Source organism: Lepidothrix coronata, unplaced genomic scaffold (genome assembly GCF_001604755.1).
Source record: "Lepidothrix coronata isolate B3197 unplaced genomic scaffold, Lepidothrix_coronata-1.0 Scaffold247, whole genome shotgun sequence".
Taxonomy (NCBI): domain Eukaryota; kingdom Metazoa; phylum Chordata; class Aves; order Passeriformes; family Pipridae; genus Lepidothrix; species Lepidothrix coronata.
This window is the reverse complement of record NW_016690427.1, coordinates 635380-662888: the sequence shown is the minus strand read 5'-3', so window position 1 is coordinate 662888 and position 27509 is coordinate 635380. Positions and strand designations below refer to the sequence as shown.

The 27509-nt window shown below is 38.5% G+C and overlaps 2 protein-coding genes across 9 annotated transcripts in view; one reads left to right on the top strand and one right to left on the bottom strand.

Moving 5' to 3' along the window:
- Positions 1-16636, top strand: part of BCAR3 (breast cancer anti-estrogen resistance 3) — an 85035-nt gene extending 68399 nt beyond the window's left edge. For all 5 annotated transcript variants that reach the window (XM_017834984.1, XM_017834983.1, XM_017834985.1 and 2 more), the window contains 9 exons: positions 4957-5085; positions 6205-6647; positions 7239-7339; positions 9146-9786; positions 12451-12566; positions 13382-13553; positions 13743-13866; positions 14742-14954; positions 15759-16636. In XM_017834984.1, the coding sequence (XP_017690473.1) occupies positions 4957-5085; positions 6205-6647; positions 7239-7339; positions 9146-9786; positions 12451-12566; positions 13382-13553; positions 13743-13866; positions 14742-14954; positions 15759-15946 (2127 nt within the window). In that variant the 3' untranslated portion in view covers positions 15947-16636. The remainder of the gene's footprint in view (positions 1-4956; positions 5086-6204; positions 6648-7238; positions 7340-9145; positions 9787-12450; positions 12567-13381; positions 13554-13742; positions 13867-14741; positions 14955-15758) is intronic.
- Positions 16637-17094: 458 nt separating this feature from the next.
- Positions 17095-27509, bottom strand: part of FNBP1L (formin binding protein 1 like) — a 60820-nt gene continuing 50405 nt past the window's right edge. For 2 of the 4 annotated variants that reach the window (XM_017834994.1, XM_017834992.1), the window contains exons 10-14: positions 22975-23084; positions 22239-22371; positions 21695-21789; positions 21068-21216; positions 17095-20675 (exon numbers count right to left, since the gene is read on the bottom strand). In XM_017834994.1, the coding sequence (XP_017690483.1) occupies positions 20497-20675; positions 21068-21216; positions 21695-21789; positions 22239-22371; positions 22975-23084 (666 nt within the window). In that variant the 3' untranslated portion in view covers positions 17095-20496. Of the gene's footprint in view, positions 20676-21067; positions 21217-21694; positions 21790-22238; positions 22372-22974; positions 23085-25047; positions 25063-27509 lie in introns of all 4 variants that reach the window. The other 2 variants (XM_017834995.1, XM_017834993.1) reach the window with 2 other exon arrangements.

The window sequence follows — 27509 nt, the reverse complement described above, 5'->3', positions numbered from 1 at the left end:
TTCAAAATGTCCAAGTTAATCAGAAAATGGATTTGTGTGTTTAGAAACTCCGTTTTTCCAATTAGTTCTTTCTCAAAAAAATTATTCAGAAATTACTCTGTCCATGTGTTTTTGTCATTTTGTAAGGAGAAAGACAAGAATGTTTTCCAGCAATGATGGAGAGTTTGGTTCCATGCTTAGTGCCAGTCTGTTTGGTTTGGTGACCAATTAGGAGAGTTTTATAAGTGAAATGAAATACCTTGTACTCATTAAAATAAAACTAAAACATATTCTAAATTGATGTAACTGTATATTTTAAAATGCTTATATTCACAGTGCCAGATAGGCAGTCTGATTAGGGTCACAAGAGCACTGGATTAAAGACTGAAGGGATCTCTGCAGCCAGTGAAGTATATCTTGATCCAGTATTGGAACTTTGACAATAAAATGTTCATTTTCAGTATGAACAAGTTGATTGCTCTCTAGTGGCTTGGCAGTAGAGGAATTTCATTAATTTTTCACTTTTCCAGATGTTTTTAGTGTCCTGCGTCTGCGTGTCCTCTCCCTTCTTTCTTATTTCACATCTTTGTCTTCCCTCTTGGTATTTCCTGTCCCTGCCCCAGCATCCCCTTCATGTTTTCTGTTGACCGATTTTCCTGTTCAGTACATTTATTAAAAGTTTAGGAAAAGTACTAAAAGTTTAGGAAAGGTACTGGCTGGACTTTTTTTCCCTTAGTTGGATCACACTTCAGTTTTCACAAAGCTGTTCTCATTTATCCCTAATAATCATCTCCTTTCTTTTTATTTTTTTCTTGAAACCTTCAAGGCAACAGGAAATCAGGTGGTTCCAAGGCTGCCTGTTGGGCTCGTTTAAATATCAGCTGGCAGAGCTGTGCAAAGCACCAGGAAGTAATTGAGATTGGATGGAAATGTGGCCACCTTTAGTCTTGTACCTGTAACAGTCCTTGGCTGTGCTTTGCCTAAATAATACTTTGCCAGAAGGATACAAAGAGAGATTATATGAATTTTGGCTTTATCAGAGCTGAGTGAGGTGATCTAGCATGACAGATTTTGGACCACTTCCAAACAGTATCTGAAAGTAAAAGCCTTTCCCTTATAATTCAAGCTGTTTAAGAAGAAATAAAAAAAATGAAACACACACCCCCTCCCCCAATCAACCAAACAAAACCCCCAAACCAATAAACCAAACTCTTGATCACTGTAGGGAGGAATTAATTAATAACAATTGAGATAAAACATGAAGGCTAGAACACGTAAGATGCAATGTGGGATATATCATGTGTGATTCTCCTCTCAGGTATTTTCATATTTCACTGGTATAAGTACTTCACTGGAGTTGTTGCAGATGTGAATTCACTGCCAATAGGCAACAGAAGTGACTGTGGGACTTCTATTTTGTTTACTACCAAACCCATACTGTAGATTATTCAGCACAGTCTAATGTGATTAATTCAGTTAGGATGGTTGGCACAAGAGCTTCCTGTGTTTCTTCAGCTGTGTTGTATTGCAGAATACATGGAAGTCTTTAATTTTTCCCCTAAATTATTTTAAAATTTCTTTTTACCATCCACTTCCCTATCTAGCTGTAAACGTATATTCAGCTTGCTTTCTGTCATTGAATAGGAGCCAATAAAGTGCCTTAGACAAAGAAATAAAGTGAGGGCATACTACTAAAGGAAGGTTTGTCACTGTGAAGTTAGTGCAACTTTACAGCATACCATCGCTGCCCATTAACTTTTGGATGCTATTGGGAAATGAGGCTGAAGTATCTGCATCCCATTGTGTGGAACAGGTCACCTTTTCTTTTAAAGGAAAGCCCACTGACATAGCTAATTACACTGTCCTGAGCTTACACTCTTCTTTATTTACAGACTGTGTTTGCAGCAGGCTGTGCCTGGAGTGATTTTTGAGCCCTTGCATGATGTGAAGTTTAGAGCATGTGCAGAGTTTCTTGCAGGGCCAGAGGCCTTGGATACAGTGTTTAGCATAGAAGGGTATAGGCTGGTATGATTACAAACAGTTCATCAGTCCCAGTTTTCCTAAAAAGGACCTGAGTTGTATAAGAAATCAGTCTCAGCTAAGAAAAAACTGTCCAGGAAGACATGCTATTACTGAACTTGCTTACCTAGGCAGTTTTCCCCTTGTATATTTTGGGATTTGTGCTAGCCACAGGAGTTGTTTCACTAAGTTCAGAGTTGCATAAGGGTTATTTAAGCATGTTTGCTTCACCTCAGGAGATGTCTGACCTCTGGCAATCAGAGTATACTCTGTGTGGTAGACCATGGTGGAGATTTTTAACAAACCAATAATCATGAATGTTAACAATTCAGTTGGTTTGGATTCCTTAAATGTTTTTCTTGTTGTGTTGTTAGATGTAATTCAAGTGCAACATGTGTCTCATTACATTTTTTTGAGTAGTAAAAAATCCATTTAACCACCAGACGAAGTTCTAGGGTTTTGTGCTGTATTTGTAATTGATGTGTATCTCTAACTTGATCATCCTGGGGTTTTTAAGATAAGTTGTGTCAGTACCGTGGATAAAATTAGTCCATATGCAAAGACCTATAGTTCTTGTTGGCTAAGAATCTAACTTTCCTAAGCAAATTCAGTTATTGCCTTTGTATGCTATATTTTGGTCCATTTTCAGTAGTTTTGCCTACCACTGAGATACAGCGAGATGCTTTTGGCATGATGGTAACAATTCATATGGTAGCTTTGGGTTCTTTAAGATCTCTCTTCAGTCAAAAGCATCTTTCAAAACATTAAATACAATTCATGTTAAAGTAGTAGTTCCTTTCAGATGATTGACAAAACACACAACTGTGAATGTAAGAGCTTGGTATTCCATTACAGCTGGATGCTGTTGTTTACACTTGGAGGGGAGGCTTTAAAAGTTCTCCAGCCACTTCCTTGTGCAGTCAGAGGAAAAGGGGCTCTTGAAAAGTCTCAGCTCAATTTATGTGCTCTTCACTCTACCTTCAGGTTATATAGATACTATAATCCCTGCTATCATTCTGTAAGATGTGTCAGTGAAATGGCTGTCAGTTTTGGAATCAATTTTAAATGGATACCCATCCATTTGAGTTGGGAAATTCAGCTATGCTAGTCTGATAGGGCACAGGGATCTGGAGTGGAGGGCAGATTTTTGGCTTTACTTGACTGTGTTTTGACACTTCAATATGCTTTTGGACTTTGGTCCTCACCAGTCCCCTTCTATGACTCTTCCTACATCCAGTAACTTCACCTCTTCACATTGTACATGGCTTTATGAACGAGCCCTTGCAGTGAAGGTCTTCTTTTTTTGTGGCATGGTTTCTTCCTGAAAGATATACTCCTTGTTGAAAATGCTTGTCCATTGTGAACTACATTTGTATGGAAAAATAACACCCTATTATGGTTCACAGAAGGGAAACTGGGGTGAAAAGTTATTCTTTACTAGGTTGTTTTTATCTTTTGCCCTTCTGTGTAAGCTACTACATTCATTTGTGTTTGTCTAAGAGGAGCCTTAGTTCTCTCTGAGGAAACCAGAGAGAAGAGGAGAATTTGTCTCAGAATTTCTCTGGGCTCCCAGCATGCTTAAATAGTCTTGGCAGCAGGATGCCTCTTCTGGCATTATTCCACCAAAAATCTGCTGTCTGGTAATCTGTTGTAATTCAGTCTGCTTGAAATTGCAGGGAGGATTGTTGAAAGAAGTGTTAAATGTGTGCCACCTGCTCCCACGGTTAGATGCTGTGAGTATTCAGTGTGAAGAAGAAAATGCTAAAGAGAGCAAGTGTTCATGGAAAGAACAGGATTGGTGGGCAAGCATTCCCAGTTCACTTTTAAATAATGCATGTGTTCCATATTCATCTCGGTGTGTCAGTGAAAGGAACCTGTGAGCTTTGGCTCATATCCACAGCTAAGAAAAGAAATCCATAATGCACTGGAGCAAAATGTTGCATTTTATTCTGTGCTGCAGCTGGAGGCCACCTCTCTCCCCTTCCCTTTTTTTTAAAGTGATCTTTCTCTTAAGAGAGTGTATACTCTGATGCTTTGATCAGTATAGAACCTGTTCCCAGGCTTTTGAAACTCTTCAGCACAACAAAGAAGGGCTGAAGTCCCAACCCTCGGAGAATGAAAGGAAGTCCAAAGTACTTCCCTCCACTGACTGCTTATGAAAGAGTTTGCGGCCTCTACCCAGAGAAGATACTGCACCTTACTTTGTTACCAACACTGCATCCATAAGGACTAGTGGGCCAGAGTGGTCCAGTATGAAACTTGTACTCTAGAAGATAGAATTTTTCTGGAAAATCTTACAGTGGTTATCTAGTGGTGATGGAGATATCTTCAAGCAGATCTCTTGCTTTTTGTGCTAAGGGGCAACAAGAGCTTTTTTCCCTTAGGAAGGGAACATCTTGGGCATGCAGATTTAGACAGATAATGACCATCGGAAGTAAGTCCTTTAAGGCTGAAATTTTACTTTGGCAAATTGTTTTTTAGTGCAACAGAAATACTGAACAACTGTGTATGTCCAGGTTTGCCCATCTTGATGCATTTGGAATGTTCTTAATTGGAAGAGTTCAAAAGGGGCTAGGAGGAAAGAATCTGAATTTAAAATGGAAGGTTAAAGAGGAGGAAGAATATTGAAGCAGGGCATTTGTGTCCAGCTCAATTTTTTTGGATATAGTTAGAAATCAGATTGGAAAGAGGAAGTAAGAGAAGTGACTTTGTAGGTGTGTCGTTACTAGTTTGGTTTACAGGCAGAACACTTTGCTCCGTTCCGTGTGGTGTAGAACAATCACATGTTATCTCACTGAGTGCTGAGTTTTGCAAATACAATCTAGAGAGCAAAGCCAAGCCAGCCTGCTGAAAGCAGCACCTGCATTCCAGTGCAAGTCATGTGATGGAAGTTATAACCCAGGTAAAATGTTAATCACTAAACTTGGCACAGTTGAAGCTTTTAATCTTTTATTGCAGTTTTCTAGGGAGAGGCAGGTTATGGACAACAGCCCGGAAAAACTGAAGAAGGAGTTAGAGGAAGAACTGCAGCTGAGTAGTGAGGACTTGCGTAGCTATGCCTGGTACCACGGACGTATTCCTCGGCAGGTACGTGGTCTTTGCATTGCCAAATGTGCTTTGAGCTTCTCTAGACAAGCACAATTTCACTGAAGTACTATGCACATCTCTGATATCTGCATTGATTTAGTAGAAACATAATGCCTATTTGTATGAAAGCTATGGTATTTATCACAGCTTGGCATAAAAAGAGACTGAGGAAGGACTTAGGGGAGACCCTGGTGGAAAATAAAGATATTTCAGGATTGTTGTGCACTGAATAAAGGTGGAAATGGAATTTAAGCTTTATATGAGAATACCGTGCCCACATATTGTTCAGGCATACTGACGTGAATTTGGTTCAGTGTTCTTAACCAAAGTTAAAATGTTCTTGTTAACTTTCTTTCTTGCGCTTGGAATTTGGGAGAGAGAAAAAAACCGCAACAAAATCTATGCAATAACTTAATTTTGATCCTTACAAACGCAGTTAAAAACATATTAAGGCTGTGGTTGGATCAGAGCTTCGGTTCCCGAGCACCTGGAGCTCCCCCTGCGGGCTTCCCTCCCCGCCCCACCCGGGTAGGGAGAGCAGGCTCAGCACCCACTCACGACACTCGGCTCTGACGTGCGTCGGTTTTAAAAGCACATGAAAGGAGTAACTCAAAACAGAAAAACAGGATTTCTCTGACTCCTCCTAGTCAGTAGTATTCACATGCAGTATTCACAAAGAATACAAAATGAAAGCTTCTGTCATTTAAGGTAATAAGGAATGGGCAAACTCTGGGATCTTGTAGTAATGGCTTCTGAACTTCAGTGTGACTGTCTATTCAGATGCTTTAAACTCTAAAATCCTGGATCATTGCTTTCCCTTCATGCCTTATTTTCTTAGCAAACTAGAAGAAATGTACATGCAAAAGTGGATCATTCTGCTGGCTCCTTCCAAGAAGCCCTTCCACATCTCTACTGTGGGATGAGCTTTTAATTTTAGATTTGGAGACATTATTCTTATACCACACTTCATGCTTTGCTTTATATTCATGGCTTTGTATGGCCTTCCGGAGTAGCCAAATTAATTATTATGTTTAAGAATATTTTGTTGCAATGTGTTGTTTGACTACTTGTTTTCTGATTCTGAAAGTATTTTTTGTATAACTCTCTTTTTCCTCCAAGGTGGCAGAAGACCTAGTTCAGAGGGATGGAGATTTTCTGATTAGGGATTCTCTCTCCAGTCCTGGGAACTTTGTTCTTACTTGTCAGTGGAAAAATACTTCTCAGCATTTTAAAATCAACAAAACAGTTCTAAGACTCAATGAAGCCTACTGCCGTGTTCAGTATCAGTTTGAACTGGAAAGTTTTGACAGTATCCCTGGCTTAGTTAGATACTATGTTGGGAATCGTGCACCAATATCAAAGCAGAGTGGAGCAATTATTTTTCAGCCTATCAACAGGACTGTGCCTCTCAGGTGTCTAGAAGAAAAGTATGGTGTAACTCCAGTCCAACAAAAAGAGCCAAGTACCCCTGAAGGAAAAACAGAAACTGCAAAAAGGCTGAGTCTTGGTATATCCGGCATGCAATCCCCGGAGCAGAGCATACCCAGAGGAAATCTTTTGAGGTACTTAATTTTGCTGTACTTATGGAAGGAAATGAGGTAACTGTATCAGATTCTGATGTAGGTGATGTGCATTTTCACTCTGATTTGAGATGGAAGGCTAGGCATGAGGGTTTGCTGATTTTTAGCAAAAGATCAGCAAATCCACAAAGTGAGAGCAAATGTAGACTCTGGAAGCACAACAGCACTGCAGCTTGTTCTTCAGTGACTTGACAAGTCCTGACTGCTTAAGACAAAGGATTAAAATAAAATGTTGTTGCTGCTCCAGAGAAGTCTGGTTTTCCATATTTGACTCCTGAAATAAAAAAGCCAAGTGTGGGATAATAGATCCCAATTTCAGTGTCCAAATCAAATGTTCCGTTAGAAGTTCTTAGTGTTCAAAGAAATACCCTCATAAGTGCTGCAAGGTGACACATGGTATAGCCCATTTCACTGCCGCTGCAACAGCATGAAGTACTTTTTATTATTATAAGCTGCCCAAGTGGAAAGCTAATGATCCTTGCACTGTTTATGATAAATTCTGGCAGTTAGATATGTATGTTAAGAGTGTTACATATACTGATGTGGTTTTGTTTGCATTTTTGTTTACCCTAGAAACAAAGACAAAAGTGGTAGCCAGCCAGCTAGTTTGGACCATGTTCTGGAGAAAAGATTCCCTTTGAAGGCTCACCAGTCAGAGAGTTATCTGCTAATAGGTATGTTTTGTAATTAAATGTTTCACATGTAGAATCTGTGTGTTCAGGTGGTCTGTTACTCTTCAGACCAAAGTGAGAGTGCTGAGTGTTCTGAGCACTGTAAATACAGTTATATTTAATGGCCAGGGTAAGCTGTGTTAGCACCCTGCTTGCTTTTTAGGTCACTGAAACAGGATTTTTATTTACAATGCACCAGCTAGTTGAATACCTTAGCACACAACTCAGCAGGCTTTCATGCCAAAAAATGACAGCTACAGTTGGCATTAATATCTTTTTTGATGGTATTACCTTTCTTCACTTGTGCTTTACAAGAACTGACTTGTTTCAGTCATGTCTTTCTGACAGAAGTCTATTAAGTAGAAGTGGTGTTTCATGGAAATTCCGGTAACCTCTTTTTCTCAGGGTAAAGTATGCGGATGTGGTAAATGTTCCTCACAGGGTGAAAAGAACTACGATGGCTTTTGTACTCAGTTCTGTCCTTCTCTCTCCCTCATTCTCTCTACCCCCCATCCCTTTTGCTTTTTATTACTTTTGCTCTGTCTGGTTGTACAGCCACTGTAATCTTACTCTGGGGCTACACGGTGTGCCAACACTTGACCAATTGTTGATTGTGGCCCTTTCTTTCTCATATTCTTCAGAGGTTTAAGCAATTGTTTCCATATTAACACACTGTATATGGAAGCTTGCAATAATGCATCTCTTCCCATCTGGACAAATTGTAGTGTTTGACTTTCAGGGCTGCTAGTCATTTTGAATACAATATTGTTAAAATTCATAGTGCTTATTGTGGAAAGACTTCTCATGGTAAGGAGAATGTTAAGTATTTGTATAGTGAGGCTGTATTCTGATAGAAAAGATGTGCTCCTCTATTTAACAGTGGGATGGACAGACATTTATGAAGCAAGTTTCTGTCCATCTGTAGCTGAATTGATTATTACAATCCATGGCTGCAAAAACTTTTCTTTTGGTACTATAACAGCCTCAAGAGTCCTGCCGTGCATTTTGTCGTGGGATTCTTCGACCAGGTTGTGGTATCACACTGTTTTATGAGTGGGGACAGGCTATGATTTGCAGTTTTTGTTTTCTGTCTGGAATCAAGTAGTAAAACCCACATGATGCAATAGCCACTTTGCTGTAGATACCACCAAGTGCACTGAGAATTGCAGACTGGGAATGTCTGATACAGGGATCAGTCCTGTATTGCATGCAGAGGTTTGTATGTGCAGCGGGTATGGGATGAGGCATAGATACACAGAAGTATGTGGATGTGTTTCTCCAGCTCTTCAAATTACCTACTGTTCCACAAAAAGATTAGCATCCCTGAAATTCATTCCTTCCATACCTTATTGCAGGTTCAGGCTTGACTTTGGAAAGTTTTGCTTTCATCTCAAACTTGTCATTCTCAGAAATGACTCATCTTTTATGTGGTATGGCTGGAAGTTGCTGTTTTTATACCCTAGATCAGGCTACAAAGAAACCTCCTATTCCAAGCCATGGAGGCCATCCAGCTCTGACAGTATAGCCTATGTATGCAGCAGGGACTGGAATTCTTGTCAGCATTACCACAGAATAATACTACGGTGCAGCTGTTCCATGTATTTGGGATTTTGGGAGGATCAGCAAGTATATGGAACTTGCTGGCTAGCTTATTCCTCAAAATATAATTACATATACATTTTTGCCAGCGAATAATTTACATGATCTAACAATATTTTCCTTAGGAAATAGCATTAAGAGATGAACTCTGGGATAGGGTTCAGGAGTTGTATATATTTTGGCCTTCTAAAATGCCATTTTCCCCTGCAGGTTCAAGACATCCATCTCGATTACCTGAAGCAGAGACAAACTCCTGTCCAAGTTCACCTGCATTTAGAACAGGCAGTGAACCATCTCTAAGCCCCACAGTTGTTCAGAAACTCACCTTGGAGTCACAAGCAGGGGAAGCTTTGAGAGGATCAGACAGTCAGCTCTGTCCAAAGCCTCCACCTAAACCCAGCAAACCCCTGATGAAGCCCCCAGGTTCTCCTTTGGCTTCTCACAGTTCAGAAGGACACTACTGTGAACTAAACCCTACCAGACATCCTGCAGCAACAAAACAATACTTATGTCAGAAAAACAGCTACGTGGAATATCTGACACGAAAGGAAAGGGGAACACACTCATTCAGGAACTCTGAAACAAGCTATCTGATCCTTGACGATGATCATCCTACAGTGAACCCTGCAGATCCTTTAGAAGCTTCAACTCAGATGACTGAAGAGGACATCATCTTTTCTGCACCTGTTTTTGAGACAGTGTCTAGTTTTAAACCAAATGATTTTGAATCCATACTACTTCCTCCTGAAAACAAGCCATTGGAAACATCAATGTTAAGAAGAGTTAAGGAGCTTTTCACCAACAATAACCCAAAGATTATTGCACAGCATATTCTTCGAATGGACTGCAAGGTAAAAAAAAAAGAACAAGTTCATGCATTTTATTTTATATTGTGCAAGTTTAGACTTTTCAAAGAACTGATTTGAAAAGATTAATGGGTAGATTTGCAGCTAATGTAATGTTCGTATTGCTTGCAGGAATTTTTTGGTGGTTTTTTTTTCCATTTGGAGAACAAGAATGTTTACAAACTCTTTGGACCAAAGGTCTCTCATCATCCTTGACTTTACTCAAATTCTCAGTGTTCCATTCATCTTTTAAATCTCTTATCAGTTGCTGCATCTCTGTGAATGAGCCTTTTTCCTGTAGTGCAGGAAGAGCTATCTGTGCTGTAAACATTGGAAAGAACTGCTTATGACAGGAAATGCTAGTTAGCTTGCATGGGCAAAGAGCAGACAGACGTTACCTGGTTGCCATATGGCTGGTTGTAAGATATCATGTTCAATGGAACGAAATATATTTAAACTTCTAAAACCAGCTGCTCTTCTAATCTTTGTCTGAGTTCCTGTCTTACAGCTGGATAGGTGGTGTAGGAAAATAGCTATCGGGACTAATGCATTTCTGTCCAATGAGAGAACTGTATTGTTAGTGGAATTGCTTAGAAAGACGTAAAAAGACAAACTATTTTTCACAATGTAGACTTTGATCAGCTGACAGGACTTGGAGCTCAGCTGTTGAATCAGAAAGACAGGAGAATCATCTCCTAATGAGGTGATGACTTTGTGCAATGAAAGGAATGTAATTGCAGTTGAATCTGCACCATTTCGCTTGGATGACTGAGTGCTGTACCTGCAGAGCAGCTAGAGGAACCAAGTGGTATGGTGGGTATCTAACCCCCATGCTTTGTTGGGTTTTAGTTGTTTGGGTTTTTTTAAGAGGAGTTTGAGAAACAAAATGTGGCTACTTACTGGGCAACTCCATTGCAGACAAGAAAGGAAGTGGAAATGGTGATGCTCCAGACAAAACATGTCTGTAGTGCTCTGCTGCACTGATGGACACCGTGGCTCTGAGGAGGGGGCAGTTCCCTGGAGCAGCAGTGGGCTGAGGGTATGTGAGTGAGTGCCTGCCAGCTGCTGGGGTCCTGCTGACAGCAAACAACAGCTCCTCTTCTCAGTAGCTGCTGCTAACTAAGGCTCCATGGCAGACAGAAAAACTCAGCTCCACAACTGCTTGCTCTTCTCAGAAATGGTAGATTGAGGCTTCTTTACTATGGTTCCAAAGTAGTAACTACGTTCTTTAATGTTTAGTTCCAAAATTCACTTTTTTCTTCCTTCAACCTAATAACAACAACTAGAATATCTTTAATATATTGTTAAAGAGTGTTACTTGAAGGCATAGAATATGCATGCCTTAGAGAAGTAGTAAGCATTTATATGTGTGTGTATATATATATTATAATCAATTAGCTCATTACTAGACTCCTTATTTTAAATACTATAAACTTTGCGATGGCGCCAAGGAGCCAACTAGCCTGATGGAAGTCTGAAAGCCTGTACAATTAATTAAGAGTCACTGGGGGGTTTTACAGAAACAGATTTTTGGATTTTGGAGCAGGAACAGTAACTAGCTGGGACATGTAGACATGCCTACTTAATCTTCATCTCTCAGTGCTGAACCAATGCCTGTCATTCATTGGCAATTTGTTGCTAGAATGCACTGATAAGGAACTGCATGATACAATGAGATTGGCATGTGAATTCAGCCAGAATGAATGATTTGTACTGAGATCCCTGATAAGGCTGAAGTTCTTAGGTCTTCTATGTGACATCAGTTTGTCTTTTAAATAATGACATTTCTAATCAGGAATCACCCATATTGATGTGATGAGGTGCATATTTGCCACGTGTATGTCAGTGATGGAGGAGCAACCACTGTGTCTCTGGGGCTTCATATTACTCCTATGTCTCTAGAAGTGAAACAGGTTTCTCTACAGTGCTACATTTTGTACCAGTGAGGCTTGTTGTACAGCCCAGATTGCTTTCGTCTTTCATAAGCATGAAAGCCTGCTGATGGGTGTATCAGAAAATTGCAGGCAGATTGATTTGTAAATGTGTCAACATACAGGCTTTAAACCAGCAGATAATCTTACATTATCATATGAATGTGTTTTTTATTATTATTAGCATATATAATTGTCATTGAGATAACCAGTAGCTAATGCAATGTGTTTAAAATGCAAAGACAAATTGATAGGGTGTCAGCTTTCACATACTGACTTCGTTAGGCACTCAACATTCAGCATCCTCCTTAAGTCCTTTTTCTACTTCACCTTTATGAGGACCCTGTGGTGTAACCAAGAACATTCTGAGCAGTCATCTTTTTAGAAAGGAAAAAGGCAAAGCAAGTGTGTACATCTTTAAGGCCAAAGAGCACTGCCTCTCTGACAAGGACCAGGCTGAGAGCGCTGTATTTCCTGGAACTTCATCCTCTGCTTCCTGATAAAGTATTTTGGTTACACCTTTTGTTTTCTGATGGCTGAATAATGTAAAAAAAGTATTTTACTGACCTTTTTGTGTAAGACTGAATCTGCCCAAGTTGATTTTTCCTTTGATGCCTGTATTCTAATGTTGCATTTTGTGCACTTAGCTATGTAAGCTAACCTGGAGTTCTCTGTGGCTGGGGGGTTTTTTGAAGAAAGTTAGTTTCAAAATTAATGCACAGTTTTTTGCCCTTGACAGGTGGCAAGGATAGTAGAAGTTTCTGAAGAGATGAGGAGGAATATGGGAGGGAGCTCTGGTCTTGAACTGATTACCTTGCCTTACGGACATCAGCTGCGCCTTGATCTCATTGAAAGGTAAAGGTTCCTGTTACTCATTTCCAGGGCAGATGGCCAGAAGCTCAGAGCATGGCTACACTGTACTCCTCATTTCCTCAAAGAATGCTCTCCTGCATGTTTCCTGAATTCACATGTACAGATTATTTAGTGAGATGGCACATAACTTCTTTTTGCATAGGAAATTCTTGAAGGTTTTAAGGCAACTCTACGCATGTAGTACAGGGAAAGAACGGGGAATGGCATTGAAAGCAGGGTCCTTGGAGCAGCTGAATGCCATCAGCTCCCCTTTACAAGCTCAAGTATTAACTAAAATTCAGGAATCTATCTGAGCATGTAAGTGTGCATGGAGGAGATTGAAAGGTAGTAGCCTTCTGCAACTGGGTAGAGACCAGAGGATCTAATAAAGTAAAAATGATCAGCAAAGCTTTCTGTAAAACCTCTGCACAAGGGGGACCACTTGGGGTGTTCTAACCCTGATGTAGAATTTCTGCTTCATATTTTGGTATTTTTATTGCTGAAATCTAGGAGGGAATGTCACAGGATTTGAGCATAGAGGACAAAGACAAGTGGGGCAATTTTCCCAAAAGTGTTCATTCATTCATTGCTTGAGCAGAATTTTCTGTAGTTCCTAGTATTTTAGAAGTTAAAATATTAATTTAAAGCTTGTGTGTATATATTCCATATGATGTCACTATTGCTTTTGATGCAAAGATGTTGGTAAAGACTTAAGTTTGCTGGGCACACCAAGGTAGAAATATACTTTTGAACTGATCTCTGAATGCATGTAAATTTAATAATTTGTAACCAGTCCTATAAATTTGATCCACTTACAGGCACAATACCATGGCAATAGGAATAGCTGTGGATATCTTGGGTTGCACAGGAAATGTAGAAGATAGAGCAGCAACATTAAACAGAATCATCCAAGTTGCTGTGGAGCTGAAGGATTCACTGGGGGATTTATATGCATTTTCTGCCATTATGAAAGCACTAGAAATGCCACAGGTAAAAATCTCTTTCTCTTTACGTTCCAAAATGTGGAATTGTTTGATGGGTTTATTTAATTTAAGCAACTTCTTCAAGACTAGAGAGATCATCAGAACAGAGTCTTCATGACTATTCCATGATTCTATGACTAACAGTGTTCATTGCCTGTGGAGTCACTAATGGGTATTCCCTATTTTGTTTGAACAGATCAGTAGATTAGAACAAACCTGGACTGCTCTAAGACATCGTTATACCCAGACTGCCATTACGTATGAAAAACAGCTGAAACCATCTTGCAAAGCTTTGCATGAAGGACAGGATGAGTGGAATAGTGAGTATGAGTGACACTGGTTTCTCTTTAGCCTTTTACCTCTCCCACTACTGATTTTCTGTGTAGGGAGATGAGGCAGCTGCTCTTTCCACAGCTGTGCACTGTATGTTAAAATGACTGTGTAAACTTGTATAATGCAACATGACAAGGAAACAGAAGCTAACAGTCTGCCAACCAAACATCAGTGTGTGTTTGTGTGCCTGAATCCCTGCAGAATATAACATTCTTTCCACACCCATACTTCCTCTTTGTGGACAGAAACTGAAACACTGCATCATCTTCCCTCAAGACAAGAAAAGATCTCCTTCCTCACAGGAGAGTTAATTGTGGCAGATTTTGCTTTTTAGTTGTTTGCCTGTTGGATCAGAAGATGAATCCTCAAATAGAAAGAATCAGCTAGGCAATTACTCTGATTACTTCAAGTGCTCCTGCACCCAATTCTTTGGAGCTCTAGTTTTTAAAGGGGTGCAAGGCAGAGAAAAACATTTCTCAGAACATTTCTACAAGAGAATGGGTAGACAGTGAAAAATTTTTAGCCTCATGGAATTTATTGGAATGACCTAGATTTTGAAAATGTTTTTTAAAAAATCTATTTTTAAAAAAATGTGTTTAAAATCTCTGTGCTGCTCTGTAGTAATTCAGCAGAGCCTTCCCCTGTAGCAAAGAGCTTTCCATCACTAATTTGTCTTGGTCTTCTCCCCCAACCAGTTCACTGGAAACTGGTAGGACAGGTATATGTGAGGTAAGGTGATAATTTGAAAGATGGAAGACAAACAGTACTTTCAACCTTAAAAGAAGAATACTGGCAGTTACAATACCTTCTTCAACTAGCAGGTTTTAATGTCTGATGCTGTGTTTGTTACCCTCTATCCCAGAGACCATCAGTGCTCCGCAGAACAACATAACAGTGCCACTGCTGATGCCTCTTCTTACCTTGATGGAGCGTCAAGCTGTTGTTTTTGAAGGCACGGAGCTGTGGGAGAGCACTGACCAGAGTGGGGAGATAATGCTGCGGCACTTGGCCACGGCCCGCGCGATAGCGCAGCACGCGCAGAGGTTCCACCGGGCTGCAGAGCAGGCGCTGCAAGGTACGAGAAGCTGCTGCTCAGCAGCAGTACGGGGGGTTGTGTCTCTGCATAAGGGCCACCACAAGTCTGTGTGAGAAATTCCTCTCCTCTCTGACAGGAGCTGAGACAGCAGCAAATGTCCTGCAGGAAACTCAGCCTGAGGACAACATCAGTATTGTTTAAAAGCAGCCAGGAAATTATTCATCACTATAGTTCTCCAACAAGCATTTTTGCTAAACATACTCAAAGTTCTTAAAGTTAATATGCTGACCCTTCTAGCAACTGAATAGAGGTACAGTAAGGACTGAGGATAACTTCCTGTCTTCTGTACAATTTAGAATTCCTACTCTGATTATTGCAAATAAAACACCACCCGTGATAACAAGATTCTTTACAGCAGTGCAAGATGCAACACTCAGATCCTGACTGCTTACAGCCAGAAAACGGCTACAAATTAGTTATGTGATTATTTTTTTTTTTTAAACTTGCAGTGGAAAAGTTAAGGGAGTGAAATATAACCATTTCTGCAGGCAGCATGTATATACATCAGTAATGATATTTAAGGTCAGGCTATAATGACAATTCTAGAACATTAGAACTGAACAAAGGATAGCCTGTCCCAGTGTCCCTAGAGCCATTTGTGTGCTACTAGAATGTCAAAGATGGAAAGGATTTTCACTGTTTTACTAGCTTCTGAAAATCACTGTGCAAAAGGAATGCAGCACACTAAAGCTTATTTGGGGAGAATACAGTTTAAAAGCCATTTTTACAGAACAAAAAGCATTTGCCTGATGGTGGTATTGTGGGATTCTTTTTACTTACTAGGTTTCCAGCCAGATGAAGAGCTGAGTGAAATCTTCAAGACAGAATTTCAAATGAGATTGCTCTGGGGCAGCAAAGGAGCACAAGTTAATCAAAGTGAAAGATATGAGAAATTCAACCGGATTTTAACTGCACTTTCCCGAAAACTGGAACCTCCTCTAGTGAAGCTGGTGGAACAATTAAGTATATAAGACTCTGTAAACACTATTTAAAATTATATACTTGAAATAACCTTAGAATTCTTCTGGCAATTCGATACTGCACAGACCTCTTGCATTTCACAAGATGTTTAGAACTTTAAATGCACGATGCACACTTGTTTTAAAACTACTGATTTCTAAACAAATTATTTATTTACTGTGACACCAAGTCATTTAATGATCCCTTTAAACAGTTGGTTATCCCTTTATTTCTCCAGAGTTGCAATGTTTTAATGATGCCAATGAGTAAGGGCATTGGCATCTTAGTATTAAGATGAAGCAAACAGTGTAAATAAAATGATAGATTAAGTATCTGACATGGCAGAAAAATTGTTGTATAATATTCCTTTAATGACTATAAAACACTGTAAATAGAATTGTGATTTGAAGTGTATCTTTATGCAAAATAATTTGCATATTTACAGATCACAGAAATACTGCAGGTTGCAGAAATGATCCTTTATCTGTGACCACAACACAAGGCTCAAATGTCACTGTGCCTGTGAAAGTAGAAAATGAGTTTGTCTATGTGTTGGGACAACTTACGTTTTTTTTAAGACAGCACCTGTAGTGCTTTGGCTTTTGCTGAAGCCTGCACAACAGCTATGCTGCCAGGAATGAATGATGAAATGACAAGAACAAACAATCCAGATAATTAAAATGCTTTCAGACATGAGTAAATGTGGGTGTATGTATGTATTAAAATTGCTTCATTTACTGAGGTGAATGACTTTGGTAAGTATTTTTTCTTTTTCCTTGGATGAAGGCAAAGTATAAGGTGGTGGTAGCACTTTTTACAGGAAAACAGCATAGACAGTGTTTATTATATAAAGCGTTTTAGTAACAAATTCCACTTTGTCACATAGAGAATTGGTATAAGCATTATCCTCAGACGTTGTACAACTATTTAAGTAAGAACTGCTGTTAGAGCTGGATGTGCTTGTTGCCAGTAAGCCTGTTTCTGGAGTGAGATGTTACTTAGAGCACTGAAAGTATTTGAGTATGCCAACAACAGAACCAACATCTGTTCCTCCTATCCACACTCCCCACAGAGGTTTCTACCACCACATCAAGAGTTTACAGACCTTACAATGAAAGTCTCCCTGTTGATCTTAACAAAAGACAAATGGGGAAGCTAATTACTTAGACCATGAAAAGATTTTTTTATTCCATGAAAATATTCTCAACAGAGAACACTATTTTTAAACAAAGCATTTAACATTTAGGAAATCAACATGTGCACAAAAAAGGATTAAAAAATTACTGGAAAATGTCAGATGCTTTAAGACAACTCACATTCAGAATTTTAGAATAAGTGATTTATAACTAGCTGTGCAAGTACAAATGTTTTTTCCTATGTTTAATAACCCCCATACAAGTTGCACTATCCATCTTGAAAGCAACCTGCCTTCAAAGGAAGCAAATCCTGGTTTTAGAAAAACAAACAGTAGCGTGAAGAGAGCATTTAGTCCTTTACCAGGCAGCATTATTACTGACCTGCAAGGCTGTCAGCCAGGCAGACCACAGGCCCTTTAGCAGAAAATACACAGATCACATTTCCTCCTTTTCACAGAATTACAGAATCACAGAATATTCTGAGTTGGAAGGGACCCACAAGGATCATCGCGGTTTTCTCTAACTTTAAAATAAAAAAGCACTAGATTTTAAAAAAAAAGAAAAACAAACAAAAAACCCAACCCCAAGCCCAACAAACCCCCCAAAAACCCCAAAGCCAAAAAACTACCAAAGTAGTTTTGTCAGTATTGAGTAATGTCACATTATTATATAAATAACCCTGTATACAAGCTCCAAAAATCTAAACTTTAGAGTTTAATAGGCCCCATAGTACACTAGGTCAAGCTGTGTAATAGTGGTATACATAACAAAAGGAATAAACCTCTACACAAGTCACTCAAATTCAGTTTTACTGGTAGTACAGTTTCTAATAACACTGAAATGAAACAGAATCCAGCACTGCTGCATCCAAATATTGCTTCAGACGCCAGAAAAAGAGGATGTTTTAATTATTATTTTATAATATGCTGCTGAACAGCAGGTGGCTGGGTTGACAAGCTTTCTTTGATACAAGTATCCCTCCCCCCAACATCTCTAGTCTAATTCTTATCAGCTTAATCAATCAGATATGACGGAAGTATTAATAGAACCACAAATGGGAGGCAAGACAACATAAGCAATAGGGGCACTGCAGACAACTATATTTACACGTATAAACATATCCAAATTTCAATTGTTTACAAGTAAAAGTGCACATAGATCATTAACAAAGTATCACTCAAATTTCAACTGGTCCATACAATGAAGCATCACCTGGAAATGGACTAGCACTGCAGTAATTAAACTTGGAACTTCATAGTGAAAAACTAAAAGACAGTTTCCATAAAAATCTTTTAAAAAAATATTAAAGTCAAATGAAGAGATACACATTTCAATGTATAAAAGTAATGAGATACACATTTCAATGTATAAAATTCACGATGCACCATGTATCCAGTAAAGTAGAGCTCTAGAAAACACCTACCGTGGCTACCTCAGCAGCTGCAGCACTGTGGAAAGAGCTGAGACACAAAGCCCTTGTGGGATACTGTAAGTGGTAGTGTTGGCAAACAGCAGATTTTAGGCACTCTAGTTTAAGGCAGCTTTTGAATGGCAAGTGGTTGACTTCTGAAAACAGTCATTAGCTCGCAGTGGTGAATCCTCTGGTTGTGTTCCAGGTTTTCAGTGCTCACAACAGGTTACTGAAGGGCTGAAGATGGACCACAGGTCTAGGAGTTTCTCTTGATTGCATTGTAGGCTAGAGCTGAGATGTATTAGTTCCCCAAATTAAGAAAACACATTACGGTCTCTTATCAGTTATGCCAAAAATCTGGAATGTAATGATGGTTGCAGTGGTATTGTTATAGCAGCATACATGGATACTGGGATGAAACTCTAGTGCCGAAGATATTTAAAGAAAATGATTTGTTACAAAATAAGACAAGCACTGATGGCAAAGTGTTACACAGCACATGCCTGTCCTAGGCATGCAGGAGGAGGTTAACAGCGAGCATGGAGGCGGCACAGGCAGACTGATAACTGACATGGTTCTAAGTGACTGCCAATTAAAATGAGTTGGAAAAGAGCATAATTGAGAAATCAAAACATTGCACAAGCTAAAATATAGTTTGTGCACCTGGAACAACCTAGAACAATGAAAATAAAGCAATTTTAGGAGCAGTAGCCTTTTTACTCTGGTAATGGAACTCTATTTTCCTGCACAAATTCAAGATTGTGTAATACATCCTTACCTATATATGGAGATGCTAAGATGTTAGTGACTAAATGTATGTCTGCATGCATTCATGCAACTAGCTTTTACCCTTGGGCCTCCCAGTCTAGTACCCCTCCCCTCCCCACCCCCTCCCCCCCAGCAGCTGCATGTAACCTCCTTCAAGATCTCGCCCATTTTCTCAGAAACCCGCTTCAGGAACCTGCAGTCCAAGAGGAAAAAGAAAAGAACAAAGTTACTGAAGGCCTTTAGAAGATAAGAGAAGCGTGCTCAGTTCTAACAGGCCATTCTCAGTGGCTACACATCAGCCTTGTACTTAATTCCACAAACTCTCAGTAAAAATACGAGTTACAGTTTTTAGATAAGCTTTTTTTTTTCATAGTAATCAAGTAGTGCAATGCATTTTCCAATCCTCAGTGATTTAACAATGAGGAGAATTACTGTACATTTAAGACCTTGATTTCAAACTAAACACAATACAATTCAGAGAGTTAGTTTACAGGCACAGATATAAGAATATAAAATCATTCCCTTATCAGGAGCAGAGAGAGGTTTCAGTAAGACATCAAGCATTACATGTGGTCTCTTTTTGTTTGTTCAAGGTATCTAGAGTTAAAACAATGAAGTTGTGTCCAATACAGAACATTCTACATTACAAGTACTGAAAAGGAAGGAGAAAGGCAGGTCAGCGAACTTTCTGTCCTTCTTAATCGTAATGTTTTTTCCTGAGTATTTTTTTGAACTTTCAGAATCAGAAAACATTTTCCTGTTTAAGAAGTGAAAGCTGCCAAGTATTTGCTAAGGAAGGAAATTAATAACTTTCAGTAACTGAGTTCAGTTAGTTATTAGAGGAAAAAGCCCTCTGTTTTAATCATATAATTTAAGTTATAAAAGTGGGAACAGTAAATCTTAGAAATCTTTAAAACTTAAGTATTTTTTCAGTTCTCTATAAAAACAAAGTATTCTACAGAACAAGCAGGAATCCTGGTCCAATCCATAGCTGAACTGGATTTAGTGCTTTGTAAAGCAAGAACTCTAGATCAGTTAAACAAAGCAGAAGACATTGGTCAAAATTACAGACCAGTGTAAGATGCATAATTTACCGTGGTTATCTCTGAAAAGAACTATAGCAAACTTCCAATGCAAACAACAGATCATTGCTGACTTCTGTAATTTTTTCCGTGAACCTGCATAACTTACTATTTTTCCACTATTTTCCCTGGAGAATGTACAACTGAAAGCTGCCAGTTTACTGTTAGATATAGGTTACTGCACCTTTGCTGTTTTTCTCTAGCGTTACATCTATATATGATGTTGGCACATAGCCTTCCTCTCCATTATGTCTTCGAGCTCTTGTCCACCCATCTCCTTTGTCCTCCTCAATAATGTACAAGATTTCCCCTTCTTTCATTGCTAGAGTGCCTTCATTATGACCTGGGAGAAACAAGAGGCAAAGAAGTCTCAGTGTTCAGACAGAATTTCAAGTCATTTTTTTTCCCAGGGCACAGTTTCCAAATTATATATAAACAGGAAGAATAAAAAATCTGTTCAAGAGAACATATGGCCAAACAGACGTACAGAAAAGAACCTAGTCCAATTTGTAAAGCTGACCATTTGCCAATAGCTGTGCTAATATTTATCTTAAAACAGCACAAATGTACTGCTCATGAGTTAAAGTAATTCATAAAGTATTTTCACTGATCTTATAAGCAACTGGTTGCTCATACAGTTAATTTACTTTAAATCATTTTACCTGTCTTCTCTATAAAAACTAATCCATGCCTTATAATAAGCCAAGGAATCATAGTGCATGTTGTTAACCTTACCATCAAATGGATATATAGCCTTGCAATGTCCTATAGCTGGTAATGGATCATCATCTTCAAACTCGTCATCAAACTCATTTGGATGAGTGTGTTGCTGTGGTGGACTGCGAACTTCCTGATTTGCATCATCCGTGTAGCTCCCTTCAGGGCTATAATGCAATGATTGGAGCATGAGGACTCAGGAGTTCATAGCTCTACAACTCAGAACATACATGCATCACAGAAAGGGCAGACCTGGGAATTCCTGTTAGCAGGTTTTATATTACTGCTAGAGGTGATTTTCTGAAAAAACTGACCTAGCAAAAGCTTAGACTGAATTCTGCTACAAAAACAAACAAATTTGACATACTTGTCTCCACAGAACATGGAAAACTAGTGTGAGCCTCAAGCAATAGAATAAGATAGCATTAAAAGGCACTGCTATTTAATGAGCAGGTGTTTCAATTAGACTATTTTATATGTTACAATAATGGCATGAAGTGACCTCTAGAAGTCAGAGCCAGTAAGATTTTCCTTTAGAACGACACAGACTTTCAGAGGATAAGTAACAACCATCACTTCCTCTTAACTACCAGAGAGATGTACTGATTCTAGCTAAGACAAAAGCAGTAGAGACAGAATAGTGACCTCTCTCGGCCCTGTGTTACAAGGTGGTTGATATCGCTGCTGTGCCGCCTGTCGCTTCTGGCTGCCACTTTACCTTCAACTTCAGAAAGCCAGGCCTTGGGGAAAAAAAGATAAATACTAGTGTCAAAGAAAACTCGATTCTAAACCAGCAAATTTAACAAATGCACTTAAGTGCATACAGTTCACAGCCACAGAGAGACTGCATGCAGATGTCAAGCCTCATAATTACTTCATGTGAAGCATGAACTTATACTTAGCCTATACTCCATACTAGTCTTAAGGAAAAGAAAAATCTTTAATCCCGTGTGAATCACAGAATAACTGAATAATAATACATTCTTCTGAACAGTTTACATCTTTAATAACACATCCTTATTCTAGCTAGATGAACACACTTGAAAATATGGCAGCCCACAAAAATGCTATCAGGAGCACTTTCTTAAAACAAGTAGTTTTTCTGGGTGCTATATTTAAAAGCTGTAAGGCAAAGTACAGTTGTACCAATCATCTACATTTTCCAAGAAACTCTATTTTAGAGTCTAACCTCATTTTTATGTATTTCCATCCGAAGACGGTCCATGTTGCTCATGGTCTCAGTTAATTTTGGTTGCAAACTGCTTGGATCACCCATTTGGGGATTTTTCTCATAAACATCCTTCATTTTGATGAGGGCATCTCTAAAAACATACAAAACACAACAACAGTTATGAAAATTACATACATCAGTACTGATTCATTAAAGCTAAAATAATGTGTGTGAGATCCAGACCCATGATTAGATACTAAGCACAGAGATGAGGAACTACTGGTCCCCTACACCTTGCCTAAATCCTTCTCCCATTCTGTCCTCTTAGCACTTTGCCTTCCTTTCTTGTGTTGGGCATAGGCACACAAGGACTCCAACTGTTGACTCTTCTCTATCCAGTCTCAGTACTGTTTCCCATATTGTTTGTTATAGATAATTTCCTAAACATTAGTAACATTCTTAAGGCACCAAGTGACAGCTCTCTTGCTGAACAGACCTATGCATTTTTTTTAATGCATGATTTTAGAGCCAATGTTTCCTATGCAGTATTAGGATCAAAATGAGTAATATAATAAAGCAGAAGGAAGCAATGCTAATAAGAACCTACATACAACAAACTATGAACTTAAAAATGCTTGTTAATAGCCTGGCCTAGTAGATTGTCTCCTAGCTTTTGAGCACTGTTGGATTAGGTAGAGGACTCCAAAAGAAACAGTGAGAGAACCATGACAGAGCTCCAAAAAAATGCACTCACTTTTGGTCTGTTTCCTTCTGTAGCTCTCTGTTAAGTTCATCAATCCTCTGTTGCAGTTTCTTGCGTCTTTGTTCTGGAGGGAGATGGCTGAAGTCTTCTAGTGCAGGGCCCTGCAAGCAGAAATACCATGGAACAAGTTACATGCACATACCCAGGCAGCTGAAGTGACATATCCACACATGGACAGTGTTCACTGGAAGCAGGATGGACCTTCTTAAAAACTCTACTCGACAAACAGCTCTACAAAAGACCGCAACAGAATAAATGCATGTTCTCACTGCCAGTGTAGTCATTCATTCAAGGTTCTTTCTGCCTTCTGTAACAGTTGGCTCACAGAGGTAATTCAAAATTTGTACACTTAATTTTTTTTCTGAAAGGCTGAGTCATGTACCTCCTGTTACATCCACTGCACTCAAAGCAGATTTAGAAAGGACAGAATTAATTACTACACAATTACTTCAGAACAATAATCTGTGTATATAATAATACTATGTAGATATAATTGTTTCTTTCTCTGGAGCGTGTTCTATGGTGATTTGGATGCTACCAAAAGAAAAATACTATATTTTGGATCTTCATTCCAAAGTACTATTACAGTTCTCTTCCAGAAGTTCAGCAATCCTAGAAAACATATTAAAACTTTAAAAGTTCTGATGGATTTTACCTTGAGTAAAACCAGTTAATGGAACACAGAAAAAGCCTTTATAATATCAAAACTTTGACCTAAGTTTGTTAATCTGAATCCAAATATTGCTCAAATATTCCAACTAACCTTTTTACTATTAAAAAAATCCAAAAAAATTAGGGAGGGAAAAAACCCTCTTACTTCCCAAACCTTAAAAAAAGCCCCAAACCAAGCAACTTAAAGACCACCTATTGTTATGAACCTAACCCTGCAAACTTGATTGCAAACTTGTGCCAAGATTATAAGCAGGATGGAAGGGCCTGGATATGAAATGCATGGGAAGATTTTTATGTTGTCTTGTGAGTTTGTTGTGAAAACTCTTCCCCTCAGGGTGACAGACAGCGACAGTGTTAAGAAGGAAATATGGTACACGTCATAATAACAGAAGGTTAAATTCCATCTTTTGTGTTCCCAGTTGCCTAAGGAAGTTGGTTTTAGCACAAGAAACCTACTTGCCATTGTAGTTAACCCTCCATGGAGGCAAACCAAACTGGACAGCATTTCTTTTGTCAAGAAGAAATTTTACAGAAACTTGACTGTTGAGATTTTTACATCAACAGCCTCAGGCTTGGGTGCCAAGTTTCCAATACCCCCCCTTAAGATCTTCTTGCCCCACTCAACTTCTTAGATCTTTTGCACTTGTAAAAATCAATCTCACTGCTTTTTAAGAATGCAATACAAGACACCATGAAAGTAGGAAAATCAAGATATAATGTTTCCAAAATAAAACATAAGTGTTCCTTTCTGAAGGACAAAAAAACCTTGTAATCCTTTCAGGTGTTTTTTACACACTACAAAGAAACAAAAAGACAATCACATCCTCTGTATCATTCTTCCCTACAGGTCAGTTAAAATCAGAGTAACCTAAAAGAAGAATCAGAAGAACAGAGGTCTTTTTGTGAATTTTACTGATTTACTCTGCAAAACAACAGTACTGATTAAGGTGCGGTTTTCATTTAATGTAACAGCTTTCTATATTTCTAATCATAAAGGATCATCTCCCTACAATTTTTTTCCCAAATTCAAAGGAGTGCAGTATTCGATATTTGTTCTTTACACAAATTTTGTAATCTTTTCATATAGTATTTTATGCTGCTTCAACAATTTTCCTGACAAAGAAAAATCACCAAGTATTTCCATCATGACCAACTCGTGAATACTGGTCAACTCTGAAAGTCCCAAGTCGCAGATTTAGTTGCAGCCAGATCACAAGTCTAATTGCCTTACATTAAGCATGGATGATTAAGAAGACTGTGCATATGAGTGGAAAATCTGAAGATGTATTTCAGCACCTGACTTAAAGCAGTTATGATATGGAAACACTTTCAAAGATTATTTTCATGCTATCTTAGGAGAAGTACAGCAGACAGATCAGCACACGGGCTTACCATCTTCACCGACCACTGCACAGTTCATTTGAAAACAGAAAGAAACGGGAAATTATTTACATGCAACAACCAGTTACGAAAATGATTAATGCCTAAAAATCTATCTTTAAAATATTACTTAAGGATTGACATTTTCATTTATAAAAACACAGTTTACTATAAGCTTAAGAATTGCTTTAAGAATTACTGAAGAAAATTACTAGTGATAATGGGTACTTTAACTTATGAAATTTTGATAGACAATTTCATTAAACTACTTTTGAATTTTAGTGTTTTGAATAATAGGCTAAAGACCTTCTATTGTAGGAAAAGAAACACACACAGAGCCAACATTGCACAAAATAGCAGAATTTGATGATGATGGACTGATCACTCATATGCAAATAATTTGTTAATCATAGCTCAAAATCCACTACCATGACTTTTACAAATGTAATTTTTACAATGCATTTACTTTACTATCACAGTAGATCTAGAATAAACAAAGATATTTTTTAAGTTTAGAAGTAATTAATTTTACTAATGTTTTAGTCCAGATAAAAATAAAGACATTTAAGATTTTATCCTTCAAAGAAGCAAGTAAAACATGGGGGCCAGGAGTTAATCTTGGGTTTAACATTCACAGCATTTTGAAGATCTCCTGTGCTTTCAATGACTTTGGATAACCCTTTCCAGAGAAACACCAAGCAACTTAGGAGATTGAAATCTCAACCTCACTTATGACTCCCTCAGCACTTGTTAAGGCTGTTGATTGGGGCACACAGACAAAACTAGAATTTCTAGCAATGAGGGAAGTAAAGCACCTTCATGAATGATACTTTGGTAGAAAACTGAATACGGTTCAAGGATGCAAAACGGCATAAATAAACTTCCTGTTCCCTTTAAAAAGAGTCTTCCAAGCAAACACTATTAAGGTTTACATATTGCTGCTGCTGATGCATCTGTTTATGTACCAAATGGCATTGAGCACAGACTGTCATAAACACTGACACCTTCTGGAACTGCTGAGATTTCAAAGGAGAAGCAGCAGCAGGTAGCAGCAGTACTAATAAAGCAAGTTACAGTTGCTTACACCTTTATTCAGTAACCTACTCTACTGCTACTGTTTGCTGCTTTTGCTCTACATCACGATAGAAGAATCTACTGCATGAAGCACAGAACGAAGAAAGACTGGTTTTGTGATCTCCAGGGCCTTGAGAGAAATCTTGTACGGGGCATGTTAAACACAATAACCAGTATTCTTACTGTCTGATATATGCCAACTCATGGACAGAGCTCGGTAGAAGCTGAAGCAAATTAAATACATTTTACACAGGCAGATAGTGACAGGACAAAGGGGAATGGTTTTAAACTAAAGACAGATTTAGATTAAATGTTAGGAAGAAATTCTTTATTCAGAAGATGATGAGGCACTGGAGCAGGCTGCCCAAGGAAGCTGTGGGTGCCCCATCCCTAGAAGTGTTCAAGGCCAGGTTGGATGGGGCTCTGAGCAACCTGGTCTAGGGGAAGGTGTCCCTGCTCACGGCAGGGGGGCTGGAACCACATGATATCTGAGGTCCCTTCCAAACCTTTTTATGATTTTATGGTTTGGTAGTTCTGTGTGTCAGTACCACTGGGACATCGTTTTTCAGGGACAAAAATCTAGAAAACAGCATCATGTATGAGCAACTATTAAGCATTTAATCAAGATATATTATAAAGATAAGACTGATCAATGAGAAAAAAAAATCTGTTAGTATTCCAGTATACATTTATGCTGAAAAGACTTAAAAAATATGTGATAATGTGATGTCTGTTAAAATGCTTGCAAGGAAGTTCAAAATATATAAAAATTAAATGTTTATCTTGAAGATTTTACAGAGATTATTTAATCTTTTGGCATGTTTGAGTTAATTGAGATCTGTACGATACTAGTGATCCTCCCTAATTTCAAATAATACTATCCTATATTAATTCAATTGTACAATATGAACAATGTATTTAAAAAAATCAAAGACAGACTTTCATTTTCCATTAGCATTCTGTAGTTTTTGGTAGATGATCTTTTGCTTCAGTAAGAGGTTCTAGAACTACTAGTACTGCAAAGGTAATGATTTGTAAGCCAGGAGTCAATACATTTAGTGATCAACAAAACTGAGGTGTAATCAAGACCTGTGCTATCTAATCCAGTTAGTTCCTCACTAAGTACTAAAGAAGAAACATTACCTTCATGACCAGACCAAATTATAAGTGATTCAGAAGGGGAAAGCAGAAACTGTCCTCCATATATACTTAGAGGACCACAAGAATTTTCTAAATAATGGTTGTGGTAGAAAGGGTATTTCCAAGATATCTGGGGGCCTGAAATTAGATGCCACAACATGACTTAAAGAAAATAAGTTTTAACTGAAACTTGTTCTATTTCAGAATGACAACAAGGGAGCCTCTAAATTATACCCTTGCTGCAATATAACAAGGTTGTA